At 38.0% G+C, this 24,497-nt stretch overlaps 1 protein-coding gene across 4 annotated transcripts in view; it reads left to right on the top strand.

Moving 5' to 3' along the window:
- ITGB8 (integrin subunit beta 8) overlaps window positions 1-24,497 on the top strand; it is a 172,679-nt gene that overhangs the window by 8,675 nt on the left and 139,507 nt on the right. For all 4 annotated transcript variants that reach the window (XM_080666656.1, XM_080666658.1, XM_080666657.1 and 1 more), the window contains exon 2: window positions 19,455-19,540. In XM_080666656.1, coding sequence (XP_080522782.1) covers window positions 19,455-19,540 — 86 coding nt within the window. The remainder of the gene's footprint in view (window positions 1-19,454; window positions 19,541-24,497) is intronic.

The following is a 24,497-nucleotide window of genomic DNA, read 5'->3' on the forward strand; positions in this document are numbered from 1 at the left end:
AGTATCGGTGCAGTTCGATTAGTCTAGAGAATTGCCTCCAAAATTCACAGTCCCCAGGTAGTTCAGTAGCTGCCAAAGGCTAGTTCAAGCCAAGGTCCAAGGAAGAGACCTAATTTGCAAGTGGAGGAAAAGACTAGTAATGAAAACAGGAGGATGAAGACTAGAAATATGTCTTATTAAGAATGTGAGGTGTGCAGTGGCTTTTTGCCAGGAATGTTTAGTCTTTTGCATGGTTTTTGGATCCAAGTTCCTTTTATAACAAAAATACTTGATATTTCAAGATATGCTGAGGGAAAATGCAGCCAGAGCTGAGATACTGTTGTTCCACATGTATACATATCAGGGTCCTTTCCTTGAAATTGAACCACATTTTCCCAGGTACAGAATTATTTCTGATTTCAGTGAAGGCCAGATATTTAGTATAATTCCCTGGAAACTGTTACTGATACTGGGTAGGGAAAGGAGCCTAGTGGAAAGCTTCATCCTTAGGGAGTGAGGTATTACCACTATGCTTCAAAGGGACTTCAGAACATTATGAGGTCAAATGAAGAAAATAATTAAAAGGAAAGTTCAAAATTCTACAAAATTAGGTTGTCAGGAACTACCTTAAGGGGTGCCGAACTAGGGAATGCTGTTCCTAATTGCCTGCTTGAGTGGGGCTAGGAGGCCAGGCTGGCTACACCTAGTGTTGTAAAGGTATTCATTAACTGCATGAGAACAAAGAATGCAGGAAAGTTTTGGGGTGTGCTGGAATTGCTGTAGGACTGGCTGTTCTAGTTGGAAACAAAGAACTCATTGTGCAGAACTGTATTATTGGCAGAAAAATGATCTAGCCAGTTTATTTCTTAGTAAAAGGAATACCTCCCAAGGTATTGCTGTATTGTCTTTTTGTGCATTTAGTTTGGATTTTTATGGAATTGAAGTCAAGTAGACCATAATTTGCAAAAGAAAACTTTCTGGAACTGATACCTGGAGCTCAACTTCTAAGAAAATGTATCTGGAAGACACTAATACTGTAAAACACACTCAAGAAGGGAGTCAGTTTTAGGCATCCTGAATTTTGGTTTAAAAGGAGACACAGAAGCATGGAACAGACTGTTGATCTCAAAGGGAAGAGGATGGGTGGGTGGGTGGGTGGGTGAGTGGGTAAGTGGGAAGAGATTAAAGAACTTCTATGGGTCTATGCATAACCCATGGACATAGACAATTGTGTGGTAAGGCCTAGGGCAAGGGGCAGGTTCAGGCTAGAGGGGATCAATGAATGCAGGGTGGGGGGGGGGAAATATGTAATACTTTGAACAATAAAGATTTTAAAAAATAAAAGGTTTCTTTGGATAAGTGTTTCAACCACAATCACATAGAACCAGAGCACTAAGGTGCGAGCCAATGTACAGAATCACAGTGCCTGACCTCTGAGGTTGGTAATGGAAATATGAGGACTACATCTTATTAGCACGAGTCTTTAATTCAGAGGAGGTAGGATGCTTGATGCCTCTTAAAGGATCCTAGGCCACAGGATGCTGGTGACATCTGATGGAACTAAGATGAGGTGGGAACAGGGGAGAGAGTTCCTGAGCATGTACCTGTGCCCTACTGAGGGCAGCACAGAACAGCTGGAGAATAAAGCCCAGTGCTCCCTGTAAGGATGCACATGGTGTTGATATACATGTCCAGGGCTGACCTTCAGCTACTTAGAGGTCAGCACAGCTTTGATGCCAGAGGTTACTGCTCTCTGAGAACACAGTTGCAGACTAGATTACCGGGTGACAGACTTGTTAGAGTAGAAATTTATTTATAGGCATTATGAAAATTCAGATATCAGGGCTTTTTGGACAAATTACTGATTTACTTGGCAGTACAGAAATGTTTAATCAGTTAAAACTATCACTGGGTGTTATATGCCTCTTCCCTACAGGATCAACTTCTAAAATACTGTCCCATAGCATAGCTTTTTTTCTGCTACACTGGATTCTTAACAATTTCTTTGGGCTTATTTTTAAAACAAGAAACCCCACATATGGAACCAGGTTTTTCTTGACCCTTTGACTAAATTAGATGCTTCTAGCTCTACAATAAAGAATTTGAGCTCCAACCAGATTGGGCCTTCAAATTTGTAGAGCTGCCGTAGTGGCAATTTGTTAGGGGTCCAGAAAATCCCAAGAAATATGGAATTATACAAACTTGAGAAGTCTACCTCTCCAGAATAGTGGCATTCCTATCTATATATGAAAGAATTTCGGTTTTCAAGAACTTTACCCATAATAGCACAAACTTACTTTTCGAGGGCTTTGAGGATGCTGCACAGTAAATGGCCTAGGATGGTCCAAAAGAGTTGGTTAAACAAGGCAGGCTGCTGGATGTGACCCCTCCATCCAAAAGATCATAGGAGATATCACATGAATACTGGGAGACTGGCAGGAAATTCCAGAATCTGAGAGCATATTACCAATAACTTATATACCCATGGCATATTTGGAAAAAGTTCTTTCATTCATTCCCTTTCTAAATTTTTGGCGTGCAAAGGTGAAGCGTGCTGGAAATCTGGGTGTTTTGGGGGTTGTTCAGGAGGTAAGGCCACAGGTGAGAGCACAGAAGCCTAGGAACAGAGTTTGGAGTCTGGTTGTCATTTGGGAAGAGAGCAGAGCCTTCCAGGCTAAAAGGAGTAGATAAACTGGCCTATCTCAGCATACGCAATGGATCTATAACAAAGGTCTGACAGGGTAGAGAGGTTCTTTATAGCCTCAGTCACGGCGAGGGCGTAGCTCCTTTTGACTCATTAAAATATAATCATACTTGATTGTACATATATATTTAAAGACAGCTTGGGAGTCTGTAGCAGAAGTAAAAAGGGTAATTAAGTATTGAAAGACAAAAGAGATCTGAGGTACAAAAGAAAGCTGAGTAGAAAACAGGGGTTCTTCAGATAAAGAAGATTAGACCTGGGGTGTTGGATGCTGGGAGATGATTTCATTTCTCTGAGTGGATTGCTCATATTTTGCCAGATTTCACTGATCCAGCTAATTGGGCTGACTCTCGATAGCAACCTAACAATACTGTGTGATTTCTAACAGACAGCATTTTGAAGCCAGACAGAATAGAGAGGCAATCATGTAATAAAAAGACCTGGCAAATTCCTCAAGTTTTCACTGCCCCTCCCTGTCTCCCCTTGAGGTGACATCCTTCTGTCATCTGCTGTCTGTCATAGCACCCTGCCTGGTCCTTTTTGTAGCATATTTGTTAAGGTTCTGTCATATGTCAATTATGCTATTATTCCATAAGCTTCACAAGATAGGTACCCTATTTTTAATATACTGCATAATGGCATGGTGATAGCAGGTATTATAATTCATGGATGGATGAATGCTATCCAAATCAATACAACTTCCAAATTCCTTAAGATGTGGAATTTTCTGCTTTCTATTCCTAGATGATAATGTCCTTTCCTCTTTTGACCAAATCTTTGCCTATTCTCTTCATTGTAATCAAGAAATCTTGTAATAATACTAACAGAGCTGCCCATGAGAATGTGAAAAAGAGTTAAAGTAAAACCCTGGTTATTTAGAGTGCATGTAAAAGATAGTATTTTAATTAATTAAATCCATGATCATTCATATTTTGACTCTTTCTTTTGAAAATCTCTTAAAGATGTATTTATAAAATTTCCTGTCATGGTAAGAATTCAGCCTTTGAGATTTGAAGAAAGCCCACAGTTATCATTCAGTCAAGCACCTACTCAGTACATTGGACTTGCACTAGTTGCAGTGGGAACAGAGGGGAAGTAAGATTTCACGCAGATTGGATAGTTGAGCTTGGGGAACTGTGTGAGTAAACACAAGAGAGTGAGTGATGTGAGGCTGATGTGGGTGGTCTGGACCATTGGTGCTGCAGGGCTTTAGACTTCTTCTGATTCATACAGGATATAGGTCAAATGTGTCCTGATGCCAAGAGAGAAACTTTAAGTCTCTTTTAAATATTAATACTTAGTTATAATATCTCCTATCTTTAGCAGAGAATTATTGTGTAGAGCTTGACTTGCCTACCAACACTTCTTACTCCCCATCAGAGTGTGTTTTTCTCTACAGAAGGTGCTAAACATACAGCAACTTCTAGTTTGCTATACATTCTATTTATTTTGTCTATGGTCTGCCTTCTCCCATTAGAATGTGGTATCTGAGCCCAGTCCCTAAACCTGGAGGGAAATATGAACAGAACAGCATCTACCTCAATGATATACCACTTTAAAGGCAGAGATTGGCACTTATATTATAATCTAATAGGTTATATAACATAAACTAAAATCCAATAGTTGCTAGTCATTTAAATAATTTTTAAATGACTAATTTAAAAGTTAATTTTTCACCAACAACTGTGTGGAAAGCACTGGTCTTTGTGTAAAAGACCTTAGGAAACAAAGGACAAAGAACCTCATCCTCACGAGTCTTTTATCTTGGATGCAGGAGAAATAAAATAAAAAGTAAACATAATTACTTATAATTATGTAGTAGGTTAGAAAGTGATTTGTACTGTGGGAAATAGTAGAGCAGGATTAGGGGGATAGGAAGGAGTTGCCATTTTAAGTGGATTAGACAGGATTGATCTGATTAAGAAAGGGGATGTTTGTGCAAAGTTTTGAAGGCAGTGACCAAGTTAGCCTTATGGATAACTGGAGAAGGGGTCGAGAAAAGAGGATATCACAGGATATAAGGTGAAATAGGTGGGAGGATGGAAGGACTGGAGGTGGCAGATTATTGGTGTCTAGATCCTAGAAGAAGTGAGTTAGAGTAAAAGAAAGGAGGTGGTAGTCAGAGAGGGTAATATGGGAAATTGAGATTGTAGAGGGGTTGCAGTTACTGGTAATTACAAGGTCTAAATCTATGCTCATGGAAGCAAGTAGTTAAATCAGAGTAGAGTACAAAATAATTGGTGAAGAGAACAAGGAAGTGAGGCATCTAGGTATTGCAAAGATGATCTGCATATGTACTGAATTTGCCAAGAACTGAAATAGGAGTACTGCTGGAGAGTGTGGTAATCGGCAGAGAGTGAAAGTTCTCTAGAAATGAGAAGGCATCATCCTGGGGCAGTAAATGCCTGCAATAATGCAGAGTTCTGGGCAATATGACCTGAGTACAGAGTGTGAAAGCTGGGAGGGTTTAGAGATGAGAGAGGCAGAATGCCCCGGAAGTGGCAGTAAGAGCTAAGGAGGGCAGCTATCTGCCTCCAGGCCCAGTGTCCTGAAGACTTTGGGAGAAACATCAGCCATTACTCATGAGGTCAGCAAGGGAAGCCTAGTACTCAGGGGAGAGCCAGGGTTTATCAGAGCAAGAAAGAATAGGGAAATTAATAGGAAATTAATACAGGGAATTCTTCTGGAAATGGACTATGAATTTTGGAGAGGACATGGAGGGGATTCTAGGTTGTAAAGGAGTGCAGATGGGGAAAGAAGAGATTGTGTAGAGCAGTGATTCTCAACCTTTCTAATGCCGCGACCCTTTAATACAGTTCCTCATGTTGTGGTGATCCCCAACCATAAAATTATTTCCGTTGCTACTTCATAACTGTAATTTATGTCTTAGGCGACCCTGCTAGCGGTTCTCAACCTGTGGATCGCGACTGTAGAGCCTAAGACCATCAGAAAACACAGGCATTTACATTACGATTCATAACAGTAGCAAAATTAGTTAAGAAGTACCAACGAAAATAATTTTATGGTTGGGGGTCACCACAACATGAGGAACTGTATTAAAGGGTCGCGGCATTAGAAAGGTTGAGAACCACTGGTGTAGAGCCATCTAGGGATAGAGTATGTGGGGGAAATTAGGGCATCTGCAAGCCTCAGACTCCTTGAAGGGACTGGTGTAAACATGTTGAAGAGAGATTAGTTTTTGTGTACTCAAGGTAGACAGTGGTAGTGAGGCTCTGAGTGGTGAGAGGGAGGGGCAGGTTCTGGGGCTTGATCTGGATTCCTGTGGAAGGTAGGGAGGAGGTCTGAAGAAGCCTGCTTTAGTTCTGGTTTGACATGGTTCACTTTACCCAATCTGCCAAGTGGGAGATGGGTTTCTTTGAATGCCTTGGGATCCCCCTGACTCCAGATGATGAAGCTGACTGCCTGCGGAGGTGCACAATACCTGAGGATTATACCTGAAGGTGGCACAAACCAGCAATGTTTTAGAAGTGAAAGGGTTTACCGAAGACTACCTAAGAACATCTTCCTGGGGGAATTTGCTTCTTGCTAAATATAGTTCCATATGTGTAATATGTAAATTATATACACATATGCAAACACACAACTAAATAAACAAAACAAAAATAATTATGTAACATAATACAAATAACTATATTTCAATGAGAATGTAAAGATCACAACACAAATTTTTTAAAAGTGGAGAGATCAGCTACATCTGAAGGGAGCAGGAAGGAATTGATGGCAGAGATATGGAAGTGAGATAAGTATCTAAATTGCATGCTGGAGAACTGGAAGGATTGTAATACAGGGAAATGCCCAGGAAATGCCCAGCAAGCAGAGAGAGGAGCCACACATATTGGTCAGGACATAGGCATCAGGGGAGAAGTGAAACAGAACACAGAGTTAGATATAGGTAGATTTGTTTGAACTTTACAATTCAGGTGGCAGGAAATAAATCACCAAAGGCTTTTTATTGTTTAGTAGGGTAGTAATGTGATATATTAAGGACAGTGTATCAGGGAGTGAATCTGGCACTAATGCCTATATTGAATCTTAGTGGTAGATGACGAAGGTAAAAGACTGTGAGAAGTTGTTACAATAAACTAAGGGAGAGATGAATGCTAAAGAGATCTAGATAAAAGTAAAGAAGTCTTGGTGATTCATAGGTTGTTGGGATTATGGTACAGGGAGGAGTTAAGGTTCACCACAAAGATTTAAAGCAGAATAACCAGAAAAATAACATAATTAGCAGAAACGTCAGTCAAGTCAGGAAGAACTACAAATGGATAGGAAGATTTTTACTTGAGACTTACAGATTTGGAAGTTCTAGTGAATCTAAGTGGAATTTCCAGCAGATTGAGAATTCAATACAGCAACTTGCATGAGAGTTTGGAACTACGGATACTAATTGGTGATCATGTGCAAGAAGGTGAGACTTACTAGTAGTCATGTTAATTCATGAAGCCATCAAGGCGTAGTCTAGAGAGATGGAAAAATAGTCAAAGATATAAGAAGATGATTAGTTGTGAGAATGGAAGAAGTGATAGAATGTCTACCCAATGTTAAAAGATGGAGGATATTTAAACATTGCTAAACGCTAGTTGCTAAATAAAATTAGGAAATCATTGTTGGCCTTTGAGTGAGCGATTCACTAAACAGATATAGGGAATGATCTTGGCAAAAAAGAAAACTCTTCTCCCTCTGAAAAGAGAACAAAGACAATTTTAAGTTTGTTGTGTGTTTTTTAAAGTTATTTAGATATTCTGGGTAATACAAAGGTATGATTAGGGCCATATCTTAAGTATTTGAACTTGGTAGAAGTGTTTGGGGATTTGAGGAGAAAGAATTAGAATAACTGAATGTGAGAAATGATGATGGAAAGTCAACGAGATGGATAAAAGCAAGGCCTCGGGGCTAAGTGAAGTAAGAAAGGAATTTGGAAGAGACACAATCCTTAATATGCCCATGACAGTACCCCATAAAGGCAGCTTCAAATGCTAAGATGTATGCTGTTGCAAAATCCCATTTGTGTCTGATCTACTTCTGTTTATTCAACTTCATGTTTAGAATTATTGGGTCAGGAGCCTTCCTTCTGTCCCATGCTGTGGCTCCTCTGGAATTTGTCTCTCATTCTGCTTTTCTTTGGCCTTTGGACCTAAGAACACTTTCATGGTTTCATGATTCAGTAGCCCCTTTAGCTCATGAGAATTCCCCGCCACAGTCCCTGGCCCCAAGAATTCCCAAGGTGAAGGTAGTGTGATGAGGGCATAATCTGGATGATTACATGGCAGCTAGTAAGGCAGAAAACCATCAGCAAAGTGATGAATACATTGTAAAATTTAGAAAAGTCTCTGGTGATAACAAAGATGGAAGAGCATATTAAATATAAGCTTTGAACTTTAAAGAATAGAGGTTGATGCTTTTGGGAGGTAGGGCCTGGGGAATAACTCTACAAGCAGCCAGTGAGAACAAGATGATTACAGCATTGGTTGAAGATTTACCCAAACAATGATGAACTCTGACAAAGCTTAGTTTTGATGAAGGAGAAATAGTAGTTGGACTGTTTTGGGAAATATGAATAATATGGAACAAGAATTTCATAGTATAATATGAACTAAAGATTAGTTCATGATATAGTGTCAATAATAAATGTCCTGAATTAACCACTTCTATGGTGGTTTTGTAAGAGAATATCCTTGGTCTTAGGAAGTACACACTGAAGATGATGAAGTAAAGCACTGGAAATTGATATATTTGTATAAGCAAGAACCCAGTAAATTTCCAGCCAATGAAATTTAATGGGGCAATTATTATCTGAAATAATTTAAAGTATTATAGAAAATTAAATTTCTATCTTATAAAATATTTAGGTGATAATCTTTTTATTATAATTCAGAATGTCCTTTGTCTGAGCCCAAAAGTAAAATTTAAAATACTAATTTAAAACAAATTTGATATAATTTACATCAATAAACTACATCTACTTAAGGTATCAATCAATGGATTTTGATAGATGTGTGGATGGACCTATGAAACTACTGCCACAGTTGGCATACAGAACAATTCCATCCCCCAAAAAGTTTGCTTGTGCCTCTTTGCTGACCATGTTAAAACCTAAAACAGTAAATGAGTCTGCATTACTGGGCAACTGATATAACTAGCAGAGAGGGTTTTGGATGGCCTTTTAAAATAAACCTTTCATATTTTAAATACCTTGCATCTTAAAATATTCCCATAAATTAAAAAGAATTGCACATGCTATAAAGCACATGTTGTCTACCCATCATGTCATTTAACTCACACTCTATTTTTTAAAATATGTTTTTATTGATTTCAGAGAGGAAGGAAAAAGGAGAGAGAGAGGAACATCAATGATGAGAGAGAATCATTGATTGGCTGTCTCCTGCATGCCCCCTGGGCCCACAACCTGGCCATGTGCCCTGACCAGGAATTGAACTGTGATCTCCTGGTTCATAGGTCGATACTCAACCACTGAGCCATGCTGGCGGGGCTCACATTCTACTTTTTAAAATGTTTTTACAACTCAGTGGATGCATATAGTACATGAACAAGGGGAGCATTTTCCCTACCTCATCAGCAAGGAAACAAAACCTCAGCAAAGTTAAATTATGAAGCCAAGGTCAGAGGACAGGCAGAGAATAGAACAAGTTGCCTGCTGCCCTTTCCAGATTTGGCTTCCAGTGCAGAACTGGAAATTCACAAATGGAAACAGCAACTACGGACATCATTTCAAGTGCTTCTGCCTAATTAACATGCAGCCCAGAGCCATCCCCTGGCAAGAGGTTGGGGAAACAGTTGTAAATGGAGAAGTGCTCCCCCATACTGAGCAAGTGCCAACCAATCTAATTCAGGCAGTTAGTGAGATGTTCAGGCTGGGGCTTTGGTGTTAAAACTCAGAGTTTCCTTGTGCATGGAAACAAAATGAATTTCGAAAAGGGCACTGAAGCATTTAGGGAGGTCTTTGGCACTGAAGGTAGAAAATAATCCTACGGGGAGAATCTAACATCTTCATCTATAAAGTGGGACTGATGAGAGGAAAAATAATGACATGCTACTTGTGTGAAAGAATTATCTTGACCTAAATGGGGATTATTATTGAGTCATCACTTAAAGACTTATAATGGTACAATTAGCAAGGGTTTTAAATCATACTTTGGTATAATTATCTTTCTTCATGGTATTTCCTATTGCATATAGTGTTAAAGAAAAAAATAAAGGCTTTAGTCAGAACTGGGTTCAAACTTGGTCTCTGTACTTACCAGCTTTATGACTTTGGGATGATACTTTGCCTAAGCTTTAGTTCCCCATCTGTTAAAAGGGCATAGTAATGCTTTCCTCATAGGATTTTCACAAAGTTTCAATGAGATAATACATATAAAGTGCTTAGAACAGGCCCCCAGAGTAATCACTTAGTAAATTATTATTTTTTATTATCTCTAATTTTAACCTATTGTATATATAAATTTGATTTTCAAATGGCAGAGTAAAATATAAATATAAATATCTTTCTGGTCTTTCAAATGTAATTACAGGAAAACCAAATGCTAAATGAACTAAAAATCATTTTAAGTTTTAATTTATTTATTTTACTTAGAACAAGTCTTTACGATATAGGGCGTTCCTTTGCTGCTCTAATCAAGTGCACACCTGTGATGCAACTTCAGCTTTAAAAAATATAATGTAGAAAATGCATTTTTACTACCCTGAGGCATTTCTTTTACCTCCTTAGCTATGGCATTTGTGGTTTTGACATGAATTGTGGTGTGATTTTTTTTTAGGGAGAGAAAGGACATTCATACCTGCCAAGAGTTGGAGAGGAAAATAGGAAGAGCCCCTGGAACTCTAGTATGTTAGATTAAAAACATTATTCAGAGCAACAGAGTGGGAAACCGGTGAATATTTTGGCTTTTATAAAAAGGGAGTGTGCCTCATAAACAGGACAGTTGGAATGTATGGAAAAGTTCCAGTTAAAACAAGACACAAAGCACATGACTAATATTGCTTTTCCAAGTTAGACAAATGCAGCTTTAACCAGACTTTGCCTCAGGGGGGACTCCAGAGCCCTCCCTGAATCTTGAGATTTTGATCCCTTTTGAAGTTCCAAGTCCAAAGTTATACTGAGAGGTGCTGTGTTTTGACCCCCTTCTTTCTTCCTGAGTTTCTCCCACTTTCTCCCAAATTCCCACCAGGTGAGTGAGGGTCAGAAGACAAGCTGATGTACTCAGATAAAGGAGCAACTGCAAAACTAAACGTGACCCTCTTTAGGAATGGTTATTGTATGTTGGATACCTGCTTGGCCCACCAAGAGAAACTACATTGTCTAGGAAATAATATGAACTGCAGTGTCATTTTCGTATGTAAATGACAAATATTCTTAATACTCTTTTATCTCTTCCTCACATCAATGAATATATCTCAAGGTGTAGATAGCATGTAATCTAAGGGCAAACAAATTTTAACCAGGTTTCAGCATGGTACCTATCCTTCAAAACCTGTCAGGCCCTCCTTAATGTGAAGAGACTTCTTCATCACTAACTGGCATTCTCTTTCTCCTGTCACATTTCCTGTCACCTCAGCATGGATTGCCTTGCTCATGGTTTTTATTTCTTGTTTTACACCACCACATTACTGCTCACTTAGGGTGACCTTAAACCTCAGCTTACCTGAGCAATTCCAGTATACACCTGCTGTATAGTGTAATGAATAGTTCCCCCTTTCAACTGTTCTTATGTGGAGCATGAGCTATCCAGTCATCCAGTGTATGCTGCAAAGGTTATTAGAAAGTGTGTAAATGAGTAACAATGAGCACCCTTCTTGGGATGGCCTGAACACAAATGAGTGTCATTAGTGGTTTCTCAGTGATTCTTATTATAAATTCCATCATGAACAGAGTTTTGATTTATGCCATCTCAGCCCACTTTAAGTTGTGACTCAAGTCGGGATTGCCCCAAACAGGGCAGGGCAGATGGATGGAATGTACAGCGCTGCCCCAACATTTCTTAACCTGCCCAATGTTAAAAATGGCTTTTTCCCTCTTTACTTCCCAAAAACCTTTATGCCAAGCATAAAATCCTCCTGAACGCTCATGAATTTTTTGCTATGTAACAAGGGAGGTTGAAACTTGTCTCTGAAACATAAAGATCTATAATAATAAAAGCGTAATATGCTAATTAGACCGGACGTCCTTCCAGACGACCTTCCGTACGAAGCTGGGGCTACGAGGGAAGCCCAGGTCCCGGGTGCCTGTTGGTGGCCAGAGGGAGAAGCCTGGGTCCTGGGTGCCAGAGGGAAGCCGGTGCTAGCAGCCGGGGGAAGGAAGGCCTACTCTTGCATGAATTTCATGCATCAGCCTCTAATTACATAAAATAAAAGCCTAATAAACCTGGTTAGTGAGAAGCAAAGATAAAGTGCTATTTCTTAACATTGGCATTATATGAAAGTTCTCAGAAAGAAATTACTCAACCTTATGCGGGGGAGGAAGGGGTCAATTGAAATCTGATTTAGATCTCAGCAATAAGGAAAAAAAGCAAATGCAATTATATTGCTTTGTTCAATAACTGGGTTTTGGAAATGAAGATTATTTTAAAATGTAAATAATCAAGAGTTATAAACCTAAGAAATTAAACTGCCAACTTGATCTCAACTTAGGATATCATTTATTCATCCGACATTTCTTGAGTGTGTTTCAGGCACTATGCTCAGATTCTGGGCCTAAGAACACACATAAGCACCTTTCCTCCAAGAACTTCTAGCCTAGTAGCCTTACTTTTCAAAGGAAAGAGAAAAAATGAAAAACAAACAAACAAAAAAACACCTCTTCTAAGTGTATGGTCTATTTCATGTAAAGTAATGTTCTGCTTTAAATTTGTAAAAAAGCATTTACGTTAATCCTGCTCAAGTCTTCCTCTTATTATCAAAACTCAAGTGAATTTTCCTCTTACATCAGAAACAGTTCTGAGAGACAACCCAGAATGGGGGCAGCAACTCCATGGTGATGTGAGTGGCTCAGACTCTCTTACCTTTTGCTACCCTTAGCATTAGCTTCCACGAGAAAGGACCTCTTGGGTCTGGAGATGGCTGCTGCTGGTCTAGACATCCTTCCAAACAGCTGGTGCACTATCCACAGCTGCTCTGAGTTCTGGCCACTAATAGCCCTTCTCAAAAGAATTGGCCTCCATCAAAGCAAGCTACATGGCTCAGGGATGTCTGGAGGTTAACCCATCCTCACCTCCTAGCTCCCCTCCACCACCTGACTACTCCAAAGTAGCACAACATTGTCATACCATTTGTGCTCCGAGTTCTGGGTGGAATCAGGCTGAGGCCGACTTCAACTGCAATTACATCTTTGCTTGGCACCTTTCCCAGTCCTGACCTTCTTACCTCACTTCCCTTTTCAATAAATCACTTGTCAAGAATCTCTATCTCAGGTTCTTCCTCTCTGGAGCTAAGACAATGTTTCTTATGATGTCCTCATTCCCTCATCTTTTCTTCTGAGTCCCTATATAAGAACTGAACATTATCATACCACCATCTATTCTTCCAAATGCAGCTTTAGACTATCAAACCTAATCCCTAGAATAGCTAACAGAGAAGACAAGAAACAAATCCAAGCTGCTTTCCACTAAACATAAATATGGGTGTACATTTTTCAAGTGCAAGTAGAGGCAAAATTATTTAGATAAAATGGTTTTCCCCATAAAGATACCCATTTTCATTTTCATGAGCCGAATGCTTACTTGCTACAAGTTTGAAACAAATGATATGGTAGAAAAGAGGAATATTCAGCTGGGTGTTGCTAAGGAGTAGTACTTTTTGATGTATAATTTTATAGCAAACTACAATAGTTAAAATGAATTTTTCAATTAATTGTATATGAGCATACCTGAAATATGCATTTGTTGCAAAAAATATTTTAGTAAGCTGAAGTTTTGCCACAAATACATTAATTTAGTTATATCTGCTTCTTTGTCTATTTCAACAGTAAAATTATATTTCATATATTCTGAATACTAAGTAAAAGAGCAAATGAAAAATGCTAATAAATGAAGAATGCAATTTTGTATTATGTTTATATGACATTCAAGGGGAAATAAGTAGGAGGAAGAGAGAAATACCAGTAGTTATCCTATTTCCTTGTTCCCTGTGTTTTGAGACACTGCCTCCAGCTCTGTCTTCCTTAATCCATCTGGAGATCTTCAGAGCTTTCTACCCAGATCCACCTTTCCCAGAGAGCTCCCTATGCTTCCACCTTTTCTCCCAGGCCCCTTTCCTTAATCCTTATTAAAATTGAATTGCCTTTGGTTTTATTTCCTGTGCCTGCCTTTCCAAGAAGCAGCCCTAACCACCCCTCCCCTCCCTATGTGTTTGTAGGGGCTTTTAGGAAACATTTCCTCAATCAAAATGTGGAATAACTAGGTAATGGAAAATTATCTATTTGTTTGTTGTGATTTTTTAAATCAAATGATAGTATATGTTAAATTTCTGTATACAAGAGAGCTTTCAATAATCAGGTAATATGTTTTAAAGGTATCTGTAAAATGTACATGACCATGATACACATTGAAAGCCAGGAATACCCAAAGTTATACTTCAAGCTTTATTCTATGTGTGGTCAATTTGCCTGGTTTTGAGTGCTATCAAAGTATATTATGGACCCATTATAACAGTGCTTACTTTGTTGTTGTTTTCTCAAGGAAGTAGCTTTTATAATTACCCAAATTTAATTTAATTTGTAGAGTAAATGTAATTAGGAAGAGAATACTGCCTGGGGAAAAAAGTGCATTTCTGCTTTTTTCACAAATCATTCTATCTAGGAGTAACAGGAGAATCTAGAATGATTTATTCTTAATATCAAGGACTACAATATTTATCAGTTTTAGTTGTTTCTTCTTCCAGATAACTGTGGAGATCCTTTAAATTTTGTTGAAATTTTGTGGCATCAATTTTAGAACAGAAAAACATTAAAAGTGTTTCCTAAAACTATCACTGATCTGATCACTTGATTTACAGAAAGATCCCAATCTAAACATTGAAACTTCTGTCTTCTTTAAATTTTTTTGTCCATTTCCTTCTTCCTTTCACTTCTATGGATTAAACATTCTCAAAATAATATGAATAAGCCCATCATCTAAATTAAAGAACATCCAAGGGAGTGTCATGAGTATGCAGTTTCCCAATTTTTGTTTACTCTATCCTGTTAACAATGGATATTTATTATACCTCATGAAAGAAGTTAAAGAAGTCATTTCACATAGGTCCTAAACATTTAACTCTGGGAAGTAACTCAAAAATTATTCAGTTTGCAAAATGTGAACAAAATGAACAAAATATTCTAAGATATTTTCAGAAACCCAATTATAGTCGATAGTCATGCCAAAATTTTACCTGTGATAGATTGGACTGATGTGTGTATACTTGACTAAGTTAGATCTTAAGAATCATTTTTAAATAGCTAAAATACAGTAACTTTTACCTTAATAGGGATTTTTATATATTAGCTATATTTTTAAACCTTTACCTTTATGACCTAAGTGACTTTATTTTAAAGACAGCCAATTACATTTACAACAAACTTAAAGACACATAATGCCTTCCTTTTTTAAAAGCTAGAATTAAATGCACATTTATGTATGAATATATGTATATATACAATTAACTCATATAATATTAACTATAGTAACATTACAATAGTCCCTTTACTGAGTGTCTACTATACCATAAGTACTATTCTTGGCATGCATATACTTGCTCATTTCCTCTCATATTGGTATTTTATATAAGTGTAGTTAGCCCAGTGTTACTGTGGAGGAAACGGAGCCCCAGCAAATTTAAGTAACCAGCCTGGGGGCACACAGTAGCTACTATGGAGCAGTGCTATGAAAATTTGGAACCTTGTTCCCAGTATTCATTTAGCAATACTAAATCATCACATTTGTTACCTATAGTTGTAACAAAATGAGAGAAAAGCAAGACTCACAGCCCATGCTTATGAAGGAATAAAATTATTCAGAAAGTACAAACATACTGATGATATGATGTTAAATCCTCCACTGATTTCTGTCAAGGCAGCACATTTTTTAATGACATGTGATTTGTGAGGCACTTAGAACTTTAAAAAAAAGAAGTACAAAAAAGGGTTCTGAGGCTATGTGGTTTAAAATATTATCCTTCTGCTTCCATTGGCTTAAGAATTTCCAGTACAATCCATTTTAAAAAACTATCCTTAATGAAAACACGGTGCTAGAACATAAAGAACAAGGTCTTTAATGCCACAACACTGGACAAGGAGCTCCCACTGTCCTAGAGGAAAGAAGAACCACTCAGGCACACCCTCTAATGAGGTGTCAGCAATGAGAGCTGCTAGAAACCACCTCTGGAAAGTCGCCTTCCTGTGATATTCAATCAGGGATGGGAACGAACTGAGTAGACCCAGAGGCTGATGACAAACTGCCAGTGTCTGTAAACAGAAGTCATACATTGATTTGTGAGCAGTGTAAAGCTTTCTACTTGCACAGAAGTGTGTGTGAGAGAGACAGACAGATACACACACATATACACACACACATTCCTAACACATAGTGACAATAGCCTCATAGTGGCATATCCATTTAGTGTAAAGAATTGCTGTATTTGGTGTAACATTTTTGTGTTAGGTTTTTACTTAATTGCATGTTTTAAAATTCAAAAAAAAAAATCCTTAAAATGCTATTTACCAAAGTGTATCTGGCTTGTCTTCTGTAAATTCTAACCATGACATTCTACAGCAAGAACGTTCGACACTGTTCCCTTGGAGTTTAATTTATGGCCTTCCTCCAGTTCTGCAGAACTGTAAGGCCTACCCACCTCCTCCATATCCATTTATAGGATCAATTTTCGGTAGTCCTATAGACTCTGAGAAATGTCAGCTTTTAAACCTGGGAAGTATTGACAGAACCAAAGTCTCTATCCCTCATAGTCATCATCCTTAGGTGTCTGAAGTTTCAGAACAGAGGTTGGCCTAGATCAGTGGTCGGCAAACCGCGGCTCACGAGCCACATGCGGCTCTTTGGTCCCTTGAGTGTTCTAATGCCACTTCTTCAAAATAGTCTCGCCCAGGCCAAAAACCTGCTTCTGTGCATGGGCCACGAAGTTTCAATCGCACTGTACGTGCGCGCCCGCACGTGGTGGTATTTTGTGGAAGAGCCACACTCAAGGGGCCAAAGAGCCACATGTGGCTTGTGAGCCGCGGTTTGCCGACCACTGGCCTAGAGCTTTTTAAAGCATGCAGCCAGAAAGCAGAATATAAAGAAAATAGATTTTTGTTTGTATCTTCATTATTTACCTCATGTGCTATGGAAGTGGGAGCCTGACTTGAACATGAATTTGGGTTGACCTAGGACAGAGTGCGAAAACCATTACAAACATGAGGAGCAGAACTGTAGGGTCTGCTGCTTCCCTTCCAGGAGATTGCAATGTTAACTGCCAGAGCGAAAGTCCTACCAAGTCAGTAAAAGGCTTGGTCAAGTATGATCTGCAGTAAACTTTTTTCCATGTTCCAATTGGGTTAAGTTTAAGAGTTGTAAAGAGTTAGTAAAGGTCAAGTTGGATCTGCGAATGTGCTTGATTTCTGGACCTAAATTGGTTTTCTTTCTGGAAACAAGTTAAAAGGTCACTCCCTCTTCTGACTACTTTAGGAATAAGCATCTTTTACAGTTTTGCGCTAAGCCAGTTGGAAGGATTTTAGGCTATTGGAGTCTTCCTAGTTAGATGGCCACACTGGTAGTAAAGGGAGCCCAAAACAGTATTTATTTTTTGTCCTTGGAATTCCAAGCCAGTGCATCTATATTAGGGAAAGAGTTTTAGATAATGTATTTTGAAAGTTGGTATAAAGCCACGGACAAAGGGTGCAAGGGGACACAGAGCGGAGATAATAGAACAGCAGGGATGTTAGGGAAGGATACTTGCAGCTTAACTCATTGCTATCTCGGGAGTTACAGGGAAGAGTACTCACTACCACCCCAGTTAGCACCTCTCTGCTATGATTACTCTCCCACAGTTCCTCTCTCTTCTCACTGCCAACACCCACACCATACCACCTCCAGGTCAGAACTGTTTTCGCCCTGTATTCTAGACTGTTTGGGGCAAGTTGTAAAAGAGAAACCAAATGGATGGGGACAGCTAGAGACTTAGTGGGCTCTATTCTCTTTCAAACCATCATGTCCATGTGTGATTGTGCATGCATACAGAGTTTTCTTTCATGCCTGTTACATTTTTAAAAGAGATGGGCACAGATTAGAAGGAACAAAGAGAGATGGCAAAGAGACATACTAGATATGACTGCCTCCGGGGAACCGTCCCTCTAAAGCAGTGTGATGGGGGGCGGGGGGGAGGGGGAGATGGGAGATATCTGTATACTATTAACAATAAAAAATATTTTTAAAAAATAAAAATAAAGCAGAGTGAGCATCTCCTCACTATGTTCATAGTGCCCTGGTGGTCTCTCCCTTGTGCTTATCACACTGTATTTCACTGTCTGTTTATATAGTTCTCTTCTCACCTGGACTGTGAGGTACTTACAGCTAGCATGTCAGCGCTATTTACTGTGTGCTGTGAGTTGGACAGTATGCTGTGGTTTCCAGTGTCTTTGGGATATTTCAGAGTAAACAGTAAAGGATAGAATGTAGGAAGCATGTAGGGATAATACAGAAAGGATGTGGCCCTGGCTGGTTTTGCTCAATGGACAGAACACCAGCCTGCCAAATGAAGGGTCCCAGGTTTGATTCCGGTCAAGGGCATATGCCCAGATTGCAGACTCGATCCCCAGTAGGTGGTGTGAAGGAGGAAGCCAATCAATGATTCTCTCTCATCATTGATGTTTCTTTCTCCCTTTCCCTTCCCCTCCAACATCAATAAAAAATACATATTTTTAAAAAGAAAGGATGTGATTATTCCACTAAAAAATCATAATAAAGTAATTTATGACTCATTATTATATTTTATGTGTTTAAGTCTATAATGATGAGCCTCTTTTTAATGGTGTAAGTAGTTTGTGGCTAGAGGGACAAAGGTAAATAGTTTCCAAGTACAATTCTGTTATTAAAATGTCACAGCCAAGTGTGGGTATCTACGGAAAGTGAATTGGTCGTAAATTAAAGTGGTCCAGTCAGAGTAATTAAATGAACTAAAACAATTCATTCATTTTAACTACTTTACCTTTAAAATACTGAATCATGTCTGGTTCTGATACTCTTCAAGTCAAAATAATCAATATTAACACAAATTAATTACAATATATGTCCTTCAAGATTATTTCTCAGGAAGGCCATTCACTATAACTCAATGTGGATTTTCCTGTTGAGATTGAGGTCTGTATTTGATTATTCTTATAGGAAAAATTCTAGATCCAAAAACACCTCATTGATTCAGATAATATAAATACTGTGAAACTTCAACACATTAAACACTTTGGAGGGTTCTCTACTATTGCAGCAGAATTCAAGCCAACCCCCAAAACCTAGCTAAAATCATAGTTCTACCACTCTCATTTCCCCCAAATAATAAAACCAAATAATAACTATCCAGGAAATGCAGTATCTATTAATAGCAATGAGCAGGTTAACTCCTCCCAAAAGAAGTTGTGTATTTTTTGATGTCATGTACTTAAAATTATTGTCATCTTATTTCAGTTTTCAAAAAGCATTTTGGTCTAGAACTGCATATACTTCCCAATAGGAGAATAAGCCGTAACCCCTCATTTTGTCTTCCATTTCAGAAAACAGCAGATGTGCATCTTCAAATGCAGCATCCTGCACCAAGTGCCTTGCGCTGGATCCAGAATGTGGATGGTGTGCTCAAGAGGTGTGCCTAATTTTTTCTCTTTGTTATTTTTTTTTTCTCTTTTCTGTTTTTCTCACAATCGCCTTTGTCTCTAGCATAATTTCATTGCCCTGAAACTCCATACCTTGAAGGTGCATCAGGAAAGCAATACTGATGAGCATCAGGAAAATTTTATTTGGTTTTATGCCTGGAAACAGCATATCTGGCTGAATATAAAGTATAACCTTTTTATTAGGAAAATTATGGTAATTTTGAAATGAAGTGCAAACCATTTTATGTTTTCCATCTGTTCTATAGAGAAAATTGGCAAACGCAGATAGTAACTTTTGCTTAGGTCAGAAGGCTTTGTGTGAAATTCTTGCTGCAGCCTGGGGCATTCGGTTATATATCCAAGTTGGATCGTTGTCTTGTACTTGCTTATTAGAGAAAAGCAAGCTAATTTATTGGTCTGTTTCATTTTTTTAAAAATACTTGGAGATAAGTGATTTACTCTATCATAATATTGTGTATCAATTCTTTAGTTACTTATGGAAAATGGAGTGCTTTTCTTTTGACATGTGATAGTGTGTACATTTAAATTCTGTGGTATAGAAAATAATTAAGAAATGTTTATTGTTAAAAATTTGTATTTTATATTCTAACAAGAGAAACATCCCAATATCATCTTAGTAAAATAATTATAATGCATTCCTTCTCTAAAGTAGTTTTGTGGGTGTTGGTGTTGGTAATCTCTAATTAGAACCACCTATTATATAAGTTGTAATGAAGAAGCCATCTGCTAATTTGGGGTTTCTTTTATGAGACTGCGTAGGTAATTTTGTATTTATTTATGTAGCCCCTGAGAATTAGAACAGATAGAACTTTAATGGCCTTTTGCATGCAATGAAGAGAAATCTCTAGCTTTACTTCCTCTGATTTAGCTCAAAAACTGCACCTACCATCGTCTTTTCAACCTCTCCTATTACTGCGTGCTCTTATGCATCCCCAAGGAGGAAAAAAGAAAGGTGAAAAGTAGCAAAAGATAGTGGATGTTACTTTCTTCCATGAAGCAAGGCAAGGAAGTGGTAGGGGAGTGGTTCATGGAACAGTAGCCATGTCTGAAAGTAAGTGCCCCTCCTACTGACAGCCTCAAGGCTTCTGAATATGGCCTGGGTTTTACCAGTGAAAAAATCAGATGTCACTCAAAACTAGAGTTTCTCTGTCAAGAATGCGTCATAGCTTGATGTTTCCTGACCCTAACCCAATACTCCATTTTAGATTTTTACTGTATCACTAAGGAAAATCCTTAGAGTCATGGAGTTTGGGCCAACTTGACATCAGTTGCTGAGAACATTAGTGTGTGTAGTTTAGAAGACCTTTCAAAAGATGGTTTGGAAACCCAGTTATCAGCTAAATGCACCATGCCAGCCATACAGAAGGTCTGGTTCCAAAGGGACACCCTCTTCATCTCACACCTCTGCTGGCACGAAAAATCTGGAGAGTCACAGTTATGGGAGTTGCAATGTCAGTCCTGCCGGGGGAGGAGGGATTTCGAGTATTCAGAGGAATGGCCGGTCAAATGGAAGGAGGTAAGCCAAGGGAAGAGGTGGGTGGCTGGCAGGGCAGAGAAGACAAAACCTGTGTATGCTTTTGATCAAATCCCCATAAAGGGATCTCAGAAAATATTCAGAAATGACTTGGTTGTTCATGTCTCAAAATATTCTATGTACTGAAGGGTAGTCTAATTTAGAGGTTGAAAAAGCAGGCTCTGAAATGAGATCATCTTGGATTCCAATCCCAGTTCCATCCATTTCTAACCATAGTAACCATATTAACATGTCCTCTGAAACTCAGTTTTCCCTAGCTCTAAAATGGAAATAATAACTGCACTTACGACACACTGTTGTAAAGATTAAGTGAAACTGTGTGTGGGAAGCATTTGGCAAACAGACATTACTTAAGAAATGGGAGTTGTTATTATAAGAACTTCGGTGAAACTCTGGAGCAATTCACTCAGGCTTAGGAAAATCAGTATTACCTGCGTTAAGAACACAACCCTAGGTGAAGCAACCAGTGTTAGGACTTGGCCACTAGCCACATCGTTAACAGAAGGAGCTGTCCACTCCTACAGGCTGACTTGACATCACCAAGAGAAAGAATGCAGTGGTTAGTTTTGAAAGATTGCCCACCGCTTAGGTAAGCATGCAACTGATGTCTATTATTCCTCAATCAGCAAGGGTGTAGGGACAGATCTGTTCTTAAGCCTGGCTTATATGATTTTCAAAGCTGGTCAAAAGTATAAGAAAAGCTGAAGAAACTCATTACCATCAAACCAATAAATGTATTACAAGAAATGTTAAAGGGGCTTCTTCAAAATAAAGAACAAAAAAAATGAATAAGAAAATTTGGCAAAGAAAATTCTCACTGACAAAGGCAAACACATAATAAAAGCAGTAGTTCAACCAACACTAAGCCAGTACAAAGGTTAAAAGCAAAAGTAGGAAGATCGTATGTAATTACAACAGTAAATTAAGGGATACACACAAACACACAAAAGAAGGTAGAATAGATTGAAAAAAAAAACACATAAATATGGAGGGGGTGAGTAAAAATGGTAGTGATTTTAGAATGTGTTTGAACTTAAGCGACTGTTAACTTAAAATAGACTGCTATAATCATAGCTTGGTATATATGAAGCACATTGAAACCACAAACCAGAAATCTACAAGAGATATACAAGAAATAAAGAGAAAGCAATCCAAACACAACATTGCAAAAAGTCATCAACATACAAGGGACAAGAGCAAGAAACTAAGAAAATAAGAGAACTACAAAAACAATCAGAAAACTGTTAATAAAATGGCAATAAGTACATACCTATCAATAATTACCTTAAATGTAAATGGATTAAATTAGCCAGTAAAAAGACAAATGGATAAAAAAGAAATGGTACATACAGGGTGTCCCAAAAAATGTATATACACTTTAACAGCTGACTCGATTACATTTTGAAAATGAAATGTATTTTAATAAACATTGCTTTTATAATTATTCAGAGTGTGTATACATTTTTGGGACACCCTGTATATACAATGGAATATTATTCAGCCATAAAAAGGATGAAATCTTACCACTTGGGACAACATGGATGAAGGGTGTTGTCTTGGGTGAAATGAGTCACAGTGAAGGACAAATACCGGATGAATTCACTTATATTTGGAACCTAAAAAGCAGAATAAACAAACAAAGCAGAAACAAACTCATAGATACAGAAATAAACTGATGGCTCCCAGATGGGAGTGTGTTTGAGGGGCTAGGTGAAAAAGGTGAAGGGATTAAGAAGTACAAATTGGCAGTTACAAGACAGTTATGGATGTTAAAGTACAGCTTAGAATATAGTCACTAATATTGTACTAACTATGTATGGTATCAGACTTATAAGGATGATTACTTCACAAGTTATTATAAATGTCTAACCAGTATGTTATACACCTAAAACTAATAATAACATTGAATGGGAACTGTAATTGAAAAATAAAATTTAAAAAGTTTAAAGAAACTTAATTGGTATCTATTTTTCTTCAGTATTCATGCCCTGAAGCTAAATTAATGATCAGTTTGTTGTAACCACTTTAGCTAAGAGACTCTTATGACCTGAATAAAATTAAACCTATGAACATATGTATACATATATATGACTAGTTATTTCACTAGTTATAAATATGTATATATTTATAACTAGTGAAATAACTAGTACTAAGAATGACAAATTGTACTATAAATAACAAAGCAATCAATAAAGAAAAACAAAAACAAGAAAAGACCTCTCTGTGTATTCTTTCTCTCTCTCCTTGTGTTCTCTTTTTCCTTCCCCTCCCCCACCCATCTCTTTCTTTTTAATAACAAAAAAAAATAAAAGACTCCTAGAAAATTTACACAGGATATATATACTCAATTTGCCTACATTCTTGTGTAGCATGTAAATCATATATATATATATATATATATATATATATATATATACACACACACACACATACACACACACACACACACACACACACATATTTACCTTCTCTTTCTCTCCATGCTACAGAAAAGCAATTGAAAAATATTGAAGATAAACAGAACCTTATCAATATTACCTAGTTTGCCTCATGTTAATTTTTATTTTTATTTATTTTTTTAAATAAATCTTTATTCAGATTATTACAATTATTTCTCCTTTTCCCTCCCCCCCATAGCTCCCCTCCACCCGGTTCCCACCCCACCTTCTGCCCTTACCTCCCCCGCACTGTCCTCATCCATGGGTGTATAATTTTTGTCCAGTCTCTTCCTGAACCCCCCCATTCCCCTTTCCCCCTGAGAATTATCAGTCCACTCCCTTTCTATGCCCCTGATTCTATTATATTCACCAGATTATTCTGTTCCTCAGGTTTTTAATTCACTTGATTTTTAGGTTCACTTGTTGATAGATATGTATTTGTTGTTCATAATTTTTCTCTTTACTTTTTTCTTCTTCCTCTTCTTTAAGAATACCTTTCAGCATTTCATATAATACTGGTTTGGTGGTGATGAACTCCTTTAGCTTTTTCTTATCGGTGAAGCTCTTTATCTGCCCTTCAATTCTGAATGATAGCTTTGCTGGGTAGAGTAATCTTGCTTGTAGGTTCTTGCTATTCATCACTTTGAAAATTTCTTGCCACTCCCGTCTGGCCTGCATAGTTTCTGTTGAGAAGTCAGCTGACAGTCGTATGGGTACTCCCTTGTAGGTAATTAACTGTTTTTCTCTTGCTGCTTTTAACATTCTCTCTTTGTCTTTTGCTCTTGGCATTTTAATTATGATGTGTCTTGGTGTGGTCCCCTTTGGGATTCCTTTTGTTTGGGGTTCTGTGGGCTTCCTGGACTTGTAAGTCTATTTCTTTCACCAGGTGGGGGAAGTTTTCGGTCATTATTTCTTCAAATAGGTTTTCAGTATCTTGCTCTCTCTCTTCTTCTG

This window comes from Plecotus auritus (assembly GCF_963455305.1).
Source record: "Plecotus auritus genome assembly, chromosome: 4".
NCBI classification, from domain to species: Eukaryota; Metazoa; Chordata; class Mammalia; order Chiroptera; family Vespertilionidae; genus Plecotus; species Plecotus auritus.